The sequence below is a fragment of the Trypanosoma cruzi genome, genomic scaffold (assembly GCF_000209065.1).
Source record: "Trypanosoma cruzi strain CL Brener 1047053517157 genomic scaffold, whole genome shotgun sequence".
In the NCBI taxonomy this organism is placed as follows: domain Eukaryota; phylum Euglenozoa; class Kinetoplastea; order Trypanosomatida; family Trypanosomatidae; genus Trypanosoma; species Trypanosoma cruzi.
This window is the reverse complement of record NW_001849530.1, coordinates 120073-130850: the sequence shown is the minus strand read 5'-3', so window position 1 is coordinate 130850 and position 10778 is coordinate 120073. Positions and strand designations below refer to the sequence as shown.

Genomic DNA, 10778 nt, shown 5'->3' with positions numbered 1-10778 from the left:
TTTACGGAGATAATATGGTTGCGTAGTGTGCGTGCGTGTTTGTTGTTCTTGATTTGTGCCTATTTTCTCTTGTCTTTTTCGACCCACGCAGTCGAGTCCCACAACACCTTTTTTCGCTATGCCTCGAAGCCTGCTGGCGTCCTCAACTCCGCCTTGCTAAGATGTGTCAGTCCTCCTCCCCACCGCCCCCTTCCCCCTCCCGCTGGTGGTGCTTGCGGCCGTCCTACAAACACCCGCACAGGTGCAGGCACAGACACACACACACACACACACACTCACAGAGTGCACGGCAGGGAGAAAGAGAAAACAGGAACCAAAAAAAAACACAAAAGGGTGGATTCGCCTAAATATAATATCTGAAATAAATAAATAAAAAAGAGTAAAGTAAGCCCTAAGAAAAAAACTTCTAACGGTAAATGCGTGTGTATACACCAATCCTCTGCCAAAGGGTTAATTGCCCCTCGTCCTTGTCAAACAATACAGCACCCACCCCTTCCCTTTTTTGTATGCGCTCAGCAGCTGCGCCGCAGTTCCAAATGAAACAAATGTTGGAAAAAAAGACAAAAAAAAAGGGGGAAAAGGGGGTACGATTGGAAGGATCACGCGACATCGCAGAACCCCGCGCCTGCAGCACAAGAGGAAAACAACAGTAATTTTCAAAGCTTCTCTTGTTGTTGTTGTTGTTGTTGATTTTTTAAAAACAAATTTCAAAAGACAGTGAAGAAAAAAAAAAAAAAGCTCCTTTTAGTTGACTTTCCTTTCATCGTCGACCATTTTGGGGGCAAATAAGAATGTGCGCGCAGCAAAGCACAAATACTCTTCCACCCAAACAGCTCCATGCTCCTTCAGTAGCCTACAGCAGACCCATCTTGTTGGCTGTCTCGAGGGCGTCGTAGGAGGCGGAGAGGCGGATGTACGCCTTCTTAAGGCCGTCCGGTCGGATGAGGGTGTTCACCTTCACGGCCTTCACCTGGTAGAGCTTGCGCATGGCCTTCTTGATCTCCGTTTTGTTGGCGTGCGAGTCCACAATGAAGGTCAGCGTATTGTTCTCCTCGATCTTCTTCATCGCCTTGTCGGTGGTCAGCGGGTAGCGGATCACACGAAACGCATCCCACTTGTTGGGAATCGCACTCATGTTGTTGCTCGGCTTGGGGATCGACGGCCTCCGGTACGTGTGCGGACGACGGAACTGCGGGCGGGTGTACGCCTTGCGCTTCGTGACTTTCACCACCTTCGTCATAGCGGCCGGCGCGCCCTTCTTGGCGGCCTTCTTGACGCCCTTTTGGGGGGCCTCCCTGACGGCCTTCTTGGCGACAGCAGCCTTTTGGGGTGCAGCAGCCTTCTTGGGCGCAGCAGTCTTCTTGGGCGCAGCAGCCTTTTGGGGTGCAGCAGCCTTCTTGGGTGCAGCGGCCTTTTTGGGCGCAGCAGCCTTCGAAACGGCGGTTTTGGCAGGCATCGTCGTTGTCTTCGTTTGAAAGAGAAGCCTTTTTTTTTTATATATATGTGTGTGATGTGTACATAATTGCAGAATCATTATGTATGGGTTGCAAAATAAAGAGGCAAAAAGGGGAGAAATAAAGAAAAAAGTTCAATCAAACGAGGCCACCCCACACCCAACAGAAACCCATCGCATATTCTCCGCATGTAATCTCCACATATTCCTCTCAAGGCTTCTTTTCCTTCGTTTCCTTCTGTTATTTTTTTTTTTTTTTTTGCTGTCTTAAGCAAAACTTCTTTTTGTGTCTTGGTTTTCCTGTCGTTTTATCGCGGACTTAACCGTCCTTCTCCTTCCCGGTGTTATCATGTCCCTCACCACATTTAACCAATGACAATCCTCACACGGCTCCATGCTCCTTCAGTAGCCTACAGCAGACCCATTTTGATGGATGTTTCTTGCGGTTTATCGCCGTTTTGTGCGTCTCTCACACGTCTCCGCTTAATTTTTCTCCCCCTTGACTGGTTGGCTCTCCTTGGCTCGTCTGTGTCTGGAGCCGAAGGCCCCCCAGAATGGCAAGAACAACAGCGACAAGAGAAGCCAATAAGACACGGAAGAACATGCAGTGCGTTCCACCCATTCGCAGAAACGAGACGGAGGAGGTGAGGAGAAAATGATCGATGAGTGCCGTTAGCGACAGAAACACACGCACAAAAAAAAAAAAAAGGAACCGTGTGACCGCGCGGGAGATAAAATAAAGGCACCATTCATCGTCACAGTCACACAGGAAAAGAAAGCCCCACCCCAATAGATTACAATGAGACATTTCAGGAAGGGATTAAGGGAATCACGAAGGGAAAATCTTCTGTTGACTCCAATACCACCTGTGCGTGTTTAAATACGCACAAGGGACCGCATGCATTTGTGGAGCACACGTGCGTGACTCCCATGAGAGCCCCCACCACCACCAGTGTGGGCATTTTGCCCTTATTTTAGTTTCATCGAATAATCTTTTTTCGTTTTTTTTTTTTGTTTTTTGTTTTATGGAAGGGAAGGAGTGAACTGATCCCACTTATCAACGCATACATGAGCAGAAAAGGAAATAAGAGTAAATAATGCTTTTTTGTTTTCTATGGGCTTCTATGACGTCAACAAGAAGCTGTTTTTTTTTTCCTGTTTTTTCTTTTTTGGGGAATTATTGGTGTTATCCCGGTAACAAAACAACACAAAAATAAATAAATAAAAGCCAAGTGTGAGAGTAAAAAAAAAAAAGGAGAGAGAGAACAGCCATCGCCCTCCTACGTTCCATCCCTCCTTCCGTGTTGGAATGCTGTCGCGCAGACCACGCAAAAAAATCGCACGGGCCCCTCTCCATCACTTGGGCGCCATCCCCGTGCATAATTGTGTGAATGTATGTACCCTCCGTATTCCAAAGGTCTATGTGACTTTGTTTCTACCGCTTCCCCTCCAAAGCTGCCGATTTCAACCACTCATACGCGTGCCGCCTTTCCTCCTCGGGCATACCAAATGCATCGAATACGGAGCAGGCAATTTTCTCCCATGTCTTTAGGTACGTCCCCTCGTTGAGCACATCTTCCACTGAAACGGATTGAACACACTCGTGCAGGAGCTCATTATCCTCAACACCCTCACGGACCTTCACGTACGCGCCCTCCTTGTAACCCTTCAGCTGACGGATTTGGTTCAGTGTATATTTGGCCACGTAGTAGCCAACGAGGTTAAAGTCCAAGTCCTGCGCCGCCAACAGTAGGCCCTTCGTGATGAGGTCAAAGCGATATATGCTGGCCAACTGGATGATGTTGCGAAATGTCGCCACAGCACTGGCAACTTCTGTAAGCGGGAAAAAAATGAGTTCCAACAACTCATCATCACCATCGTCATCGCCACCATTCGTCCTGTGGTCGGAAGCTTCCGTTGACTTTGCGTGTGCAGGTGGACGGCAAAAGAAGCCCATTTCTTTCAGCGACTTCAGGGCGACATCACCCGCCCCTTTTCCGTCCTGCGTGCGCTTCTGCATCTCACCAGAGAGCGAGAAGTGCAGAATGTCGGCAATCTCAATTCTCACGTTGTGCATGTCCGCCTGTGCCTTCACGTTCTTCCACCACTTCCACGGGTAGGAGTCAATCAGCTCGGCGCTTTCCATCGTGATGGCGAGCGCCCAGTCGTCAACGTGGCGGATCTGACGCCAGTCGGGATCCATAAAGGTGTTGAGGCCGTCCTGCAAATGGACAAGGGAGTTCAGAACCCTGGCGGGCACACGGAAGCTACTTTGCACGCGATTCATTTCAAGCACCGCCAAAACACTGAGAAAAAGACACAATAAAGACGTGCTGTAAAACAAAAACAAAACACGGAATAAAAAAGAAGAAAAATAAATAAATAAAAAATTCAAGCAGCCAGACACCTGCAGAGGATGGTGCCACAAAAAAGATGTCGCACGGAGTTGTGCCTCCATACAAGCCGCATCACCCGCCACAATTCGACCACAAAAGACAAAAGAAGATAACCCACTCACCTCATTGCATTCTTGCTTCCTCCCTTACTTACCGTCTCACAGCAACGGTGCCAAATAATACACGAGGAGGTCGTGGAAATGCAGCAAAGTCATTCGGGCCCGACTTGACTCCTCGGCCCCGTCTGCAGCCCGTGCTGACAACGTTGACAAACTGGTGCCTGTTGTACGGGTCCCGGTGCTGCTGCTCGCAACAGAGTCATCATCATCATACTCATCATCATCATCATCGTCGTCACTCCTGTCTAGCTCCGCCTTCCGAGCAAATTCGGCCAGATCGACAGAGGTGAGAACCCTCTCCACACGGACCCTCGTCACCTCTGAGGTGATCGCTGGCAGCGCCCTCGGCTCCTGAAGGGCATCAAAGAAGGAGCCGATCACGTCCAGCAGGAGCATGCTGGGACCAGTGTCATCGCTACTCGTGTACGCGGTCGTGTTGCCGTCCTTCAGCGATGACGTACCCGCGGGATTTTTGTTCGGTAGAGAGGTTGAATTCCCTTCCATTGCACCTTGTTCCTGTCTATGGTCACCACTTCTGACATTGTTCCTTTGGCTCCTCCACGTGCCCATTTCCCGCGAGACAGGCGGTGCTTGAGTTGGGGACACAACAGTCGATAAAAACGTCAACCCCTCCACGTCAAACAAGTGCCTTTGCGGCGGATGCGGATGCTCCTTCTGATGCCCCTTTGCCCTCGTAGTACATGTCAGCCACTGCAGAATCACCAGGGCTGGCGCACCGTCGATGGTGCCATTCGTGTTTGTCATCGCTGGTCGTCCCTGTGGTGTTGACTTCGACCCGCCAACAAAAAGCGGCGTCCACAACCGGACGAATAGGGCGAAGAAGAAGAGCTGTTGCCTCAAGATGCTCTCCGACTGACGCCACCTCTCCGGGAGGAGACCGTAAACCGCACTCCATGTCTCAATGCGGCACAACACGTCGCGCAGCAAGCGAAAAACAATGAATTGCAAGAGTGCCAGGCCACTCACGTAATTCCCACCACCTGCGGCCAATGCCCCAAGCACCGATTCCTCCTGCGGTGACACGCAACCCCGCAGCGGGTACCGCGAGGCCCCTGTGACCCCAGGACTGGTGGACCTCGCCGCAGTGTCACCGTGTTGCGCTGCCCGCTGTTCATTCACAACGTGGCTTGGAAGAACGAGGTGCTCCTGGAAGAACGCAAGCGTATTCAGCGAAATCTGGACGCACCAATGGAAAAGAAACAGTTCGTCGCTGTGGTCAAAGCCACCGCCCATGGGAAAATGCGGGTAGTTGCCAAGCGCGTGACGCAGACCACAAAGAAGGGGCACCAATGGTGATGATGAGGGTTGGAGTGGAGCGCCCGACCACGTTGCCTCGACTTCTTCGCCGGTGTGTGAAGAGAATCGGCCTCGCACGAGTTCCATGAGAAATGGCATCAGTTTTGTCTCATCCACAGCTGCCGCCTGAAGGAGCTGAGCCGCAGCTTCATGTGAACCATTTCCGCCCTCCACGTAACTTGCGGCAGCAGCGGCCACAGTCGAGGTTTCGCGGCCATTCGTCACCCCCGCGGCAGTGGCATCGTACCCGGAAGAAAGTAGCAGGGCGTCATCACCAACGAGGAGTTCCTGTGCGGTGTTTATATTGTGCGCCAGACTCAGTGTGGCAGCCATCCACCCCTGCACAACACACGGCAGCACCCGACGCAGCTCCTCCATGTACTGTGAGCAAAATACCAGTTCTGCATCACACAGCATGTACGACAGTGCCCCACCGCGAGAGAGAAAAGCCACCCAGACAGACGCACTCAACACATCTGCGAGGAGCAGCTGCATGGCGCCAATCAACCACCTCGTGGTGGAATAAGACGAGAAAGTCGTGGTGGATTCTCCCGCAGCGCAAAATAGCTGACGGTGAATCTTTAAGAACTCCGCAGACTTCAGAAATGCCACCAACGCCTGTCTCTGTCGCAGTGTTGTGCGTAGAAACGAAAGAAACAAACGCTGCATCGTGATGTCAAGCGACTCTATCACAAGGGCATTGGAAAGGAGAAAAGACACGCATTCCAATTGATTTCCCCGAAATTCCCCATTCGGTTCTTGTGTTGACTGCTGCCCCATTTGCTCCAAAGGCAATGAATCTTGACCGGTCATTGCAGCCACAAACCGAATAAGAGACAAAAGAAAAAGTCCATGTGAGCGCGTGCAGCCGTTGGCGTAACGCAGGAAAGTGTACTTCTCCGGCGATAGAGGCTGCCTCAGCGGCTGCGAAGCCTCTATCCCACTGCCCTTCGTCGTGAAGAGACTTGATGAAGCTGGCACAAGAAGGAGTTCCAGCAATAATGCGTATGAAATACGGGGAAAATGCTTCAGACGCTGATACAACTCACGGCAGCCACAATTATTTCGTCGTGCAACCTCCTCGCACATTTTAGGGTTATACGCGGCCTCATTTGTTTTGTACATCAGCCGTGCGTCCCGGATGAGGTGCTCCACCATTGCCCTGCCCGTACTTTCAAGACGACTGTCTGTACAGACGCTAAAGTCAGCCTGCAGGTAGACGAGGCTTGGGGTCAACAGGCGCAGCAGGTGTGTGTCGCACCCGGCGTATCCCGAGTCATCCATACGCCGTAATGTACGAATCGCGTCAGCTGCCATCACCACCGCGCGGCGAAACCGCGAGGGGTCACCACCCTCCGCGCCAATACCGTAACTCAGTGCCCTGGCTCCCAGCAAGTCCCGTGCAAGCTTGTCCACGCGTTCTCTAACCCAAAGCACAGCAGCAGAGTTCGGTGGCATTATAAACATGCCGGGTTGGGCCCGTACATGGGCCTTATTACCGGTCCCACCTTCATCGCCGTCAAACTTGTATCCAGTGCTTCTGCTACCCTTGTTGTTGTTGTTGTTGTTGTTGTTGTTAGTAGAATTAATCGTCGTGGTGGCGCCGTGTGAAACCTTATCCCCCTTCTTCCCACCACCCTCATCCTTTTCAAGACTATAATCAGAATTCTTTCCCTCGGCCTTGAGGCCAACAGCGTTCCACAAATTTTGCTGTCGCAGCAACACCTCTTGCACTGCCCCGACAAGAAAGTCACTGGCAATCAACGCACCGTACAGCGGGTCCATGCGAAGTTGCATCTTATCCATCTCAGCATCCACCCACGCGGCGTGAAGCTGGAAAAAAAGTCTTGTCCCTTTGTGCACTCTGCCAAGACGCAGAAGCAGCTGAATCAGAGGAATATGTAAACTCTCACTGTACATGAGAGGCATCGGCACACGGAGCAAGTGTGTTCGTATGGCAGTCACGAGCATATCCTCTAACCTTAAAATAAGTGGTAGACATCCCTTGGCAACAGCTGTTTCCTCCACACCACGCAACAACTCCGCCGCCTCAAGATACTGCCGCCCTGCCAAGAGTTGAATTACCTCATCCTTCAGCACATCCGCAAAGAGTGCGATGTCCTGTGAACTCGGCATTCCGAGATCTCGATCCAAATCCAACCGCACGTGAGAATGACGTTTCATCGAGGCAGAGGCGCCACCGGCCGCCAGTGTCGCGTCACGCCAGAGCCGCACCGACGGCGTATTGAGCGACCGTGTTGTAGCCATCAGATGAGCGCCGCCAGTATAAATGCCAGCGTCGCTATTACTCCTCCTGTTCCCGTCGTGGTGGCGGACACCATCAGCGTCACTGCTGTCAGCACTTGCGTGGGTGACAAATGTCTTGTGGGAAGCATTGCCCCCCCATGTAAGCCGCAAAGAAATAAGACTCGGTCTCGCCCGCGCCTTCACATTATTCCTGTTATTGTTATTTCTTCCACCAAAAATAACGGGGCCGGTGCCACTGTTGTTGACACCACCGCCACCGCCAAAAAGAAATGACACGCCAAACACCTCCGAGACGGCACGGCTGTCCTCCTCAGCAGCACCAGTGGCGTACGTACTGAATTTACTAATAGCAGATATGGCGGCCTTCGTTCCTTGCACGCGGCCCTTTAAACTATCCATCAAATTACTCGCGCGATTCACATCACGGAAGAGCTGCAAAAAATCCGTGGTGTGTGCAAAGACAGCGGCATGTAGGCGCCTTGTGGCAATGTTGTGATCCTCGGAAAGCTCTTGGTCCAGTTTGAGAAAGCTGGACTTCGTCTCCGCAATGAGCTCCGCCAGGATTTCGTCCTTGACAAACCGCACACCGCCGGAAATGTCGGCGTAACGCGACTTGATCCAGCCCTCACGCTCGCCAACACGCACCTCTGCCTTTCGGCGCTCCTCCGAGCGGTGCCGCATACGCGCCATGAGTTGTGCCGCATCCGCAGCAAGCACACCCCCAGCACCGCCACGTTTACTTCTACCAGCATAACCGTCATTGCCGTTCTGGTCTTCTTCCCTCGCATCATTTTGGCGACGACGGATGCGAGCAGCGCGCACCTCAGGATTGCGCGATCGCATCTACACCTCCAGCGCCTGCGGCTGCTACTCTCCCCTGCTCCCCACGGATATAACCGATAGAAGGCAGAAGTAGGGATGTATTTATGCGTAGATGTAATTAAAGGTATTGTATTCCCCAACGCACACACACACAAAGAAAGAAAGGGTATCAAGCCCTCCCTTCCCCGTGTATAATAAATGCGTAAGTATGGATGTATGAATCCAATGGACCCTCTTTTTGTACCTATTTACTCCACTGGTAAAGAAAATAAACACAACGGAGGTGCAGTTACACAGGCACGCCAGAAATATATATTTACACACACAGGTATATACATTGCATGGGTAGAGCACGTCCTTCTTATTCTCGTTGGAGAAAAAAGGGATTTATCAAAAAGAAGAAAGTATGGAGATGAGGGCAAAAAACTGACGTAGAAATGATTTAAAAGCAAAAAAGAAAAGCAAACAAACCAAACAACCAAAAAAAGCAACAAATCAAATCCACCCACCGCCACACTTTTTTGATTTTTCTTTTTTTTTTTTTTTCGTGGCTTTTTTGTGTCTGTTGCTTCCTCCAACTGTTCTAGGTTTGTGTGTGCAGCTGATCATTGCAGCGTCTCCATCCACCCTCCCCTCCTTTTTGGTGGGAGTAGCATGCATTTAAAATGATCACCAGATCAGTATTAGTCTCCGTGCTTATGGTTTTAAGAGCATCTATCACAAAGACAAATTCTCAGAAATACTCTGCTTCTACATCATCCATGCCTTCTTTCTCGTTGTTGTCGCTTTCAATGCTGCTGCTGCTGCTGCTGCTGCTGTTTGAGTCGGTGGAGGGATCCTCGTAGCGCTCCGGGTGCTCTTCCACTTCGTCGCTGCGGAAGCAAATCAGGCAGTGCAAATTGCCCCCTCCCGTCTTTTTCTTTCTCCTTGTGCCCGCCCCGGCCGTTGTTGTCGTGTCGCTGCCGCTCGCAACAGGGGCAATTTTCGCCTCAAAAAGAGATGTTGGTGGCGGAGACAAAGCGCTGACGGGTGTCTTGCTCTCCCGCTGATCCTGCTGCTGCTGCTGCTGCTGCTCCGCCGCCGTTGCCGCTGCCGCCTCGTCATCGCCCTTCGCATCATTATTCTTCTTCTTCGGCACGCGTTTCTGTATTCCCATTTCAGGCCGGCGTATGTTGTAAAACTGTGGGGAGCGGCACATGAGGTCCTTCACAATTTCGCTCCACTTTCTCGCGTACATTGCCTCGTGCCGACCACGACTCACCTCACCTATAAAGATAGTCGTCTCCGTATTCGACTCCGGCACCTGCGGAGCGTAAAAATCCGTTTGCGCCAGTGGAATCTCCTGATATCCAACGGGCACCATGTAGTGGTTGTGGCAATGGTACACCACCGCAGCGTGGGGGTCACGCAAAACGCGTTTTAGCTCCCGTAGGGCCTCCTCCGCCGTGCAGCTTGTACGACCCTTTCCCTGAGGCTTGTACAACATGTACGCCCGTCCCTTAACGCCAAAGTGGCGGTTGATGGCATGAAACCACCGAAAGAGGGTCCCATTGCCTGTGAAAGGGCCCCACGAAATCTCATCAAACGGCGGCGCAAAGCCAAGAATGGTCATGATTTCCTCCTGCGCCACAGGCGCACGAGAGACGCCCACATCAGCCTCGCCCAGACGTGTGTACAGATAGTTCCATATAGACGCCAGCGAGGACACACCGCAGCTCTTTGGATATTGTTTTGTCACACTGAGTAGGCGTGGGAGACGCAGACAAAGTCGTTCTTCTAAGTCCTCACGTGTGGTGGTGAGGTTTTGGGGCACCAGATCACTAAGGTCTGCCATGCCATCAACGGCTACAATCCGCATGTGTCGGTTATCTTCGCTGTCCGCTGCCTGTCCGACTCGCATCATTTCTCCCTCACCCTTCTTCTTCGCCCCTGATGAGGGCCGCTGCAGCTGCTGCATTTGCTGCCGTATGCGACTGGAGATGAGAGCATCACGCTCCTTCCTTGTGATCTTTCGCCGCACCCTTGGCAATGAGAAGTCTATGGCCCAGGCCTCACCACCACGCGGTGCGGTTATTTCGGCCTTGTCCACATTGGACGGCAATGTCGACTCTGAGGGTGTCTCCATCACACAAACACACAATCTCACACCCACCTCTCAGAGAACCCCCCGCGAATTCGTTTTTATTGGCAGCTCCACCGACACGATCGTGCAGTGGCGGGAGGAATAACACACACACACACACACTGGCCGTGTGTGAATCAACGCAATATGGACGGCGGGATGAATAAATCGCACAACCAGAAAGAGGGAGAGCGCTACAAATGTTCACTTGACACATCCACCCACAGATAGAGCCGAAAAAAGAGTATGTCGCAGAAGCCACCATCACACAACAGAAGGCA

General features: G+C 51.8%; 4 protein-coding genes across 4 annotated transcripts, besides 9 other annotated features; all 4 read right to left on the bottom strand.

Annotated features, from left to right (window-relative positions):
• Positions 1-10778: part of a sequence feature (heterozygous, Esmeraldo-like haplotype) that runs on past the window's edge.
• Positions 249-280: a microsatellite.
• Positions 669-689: a microsatellite.
• Positions 854-1534, bottom strand: Tc00.1047053509151.140 (60S ribosomal protein L23a, putative; the record flags this gene model as incomplete). Its single annotated transcript, XM_808971.1, has 1 exon — positions 854-1534. The coding sequence occupies one exon, from the start codon at positions 1532-1534 to the stop codon at positions 854-856; it is 681 nt and encodes a 226-aa protein (XP_814064.1).
• Positions 1672-1714: a sequence feature (A-rich).
• On the bottom strand, positions 2889-3911 carry Tc00.1047053509151.130 (deoxyuridine triphosphatase, putative; the record flags this gene model as incomplete). Its single annotated transcript, XM_808970.1, has 1 exon — positions 2889-3911. The coding sequence occupies one exon, from the start codon at positions 3909-3911 to the stop codon at positions 2889-2891; it is 1023 nt and encodes a 340-aa protein (XP_814063.1).
• Positions 3824-3845: a sequence feature (AT_rich).
• On the bottom strand, positions 4008-8396 carry Tc00.1047053509151.120 (hypothetical protein, conserved; the record flags this gene model as incomplete). Its single annotated transcript, XM_808969.1, has 1 exon — positions 4008-8396. One exon carries the CDS (start codon positions 8394-8396, stop codon positions 4008-4010), a length of 4389 nt encoding a protein of 1462 aa, XP_814062.1.
• Positions 4168-4206: a microsatellite.
• Positions 6835-6863: a microsatellite.
• Tc00.1047053509151.110 (hypothetical protein, conserved) lies at positions 9109-10500 on the bottom strand (the record flags this gene model as incomplete). The annotated part of the gene is made up of 1 exon (XM_808968.1): positions 9109-10500. One exon carries the CDS (start codon positions 10498-10500, stop codon positions 9109-9111), a length of 1392 nt encoding a protein of 463 aa, XP_814061.1.
• Positions 9168-9193: a microsatellite.
• Positions 9427-9471: a microsatellite.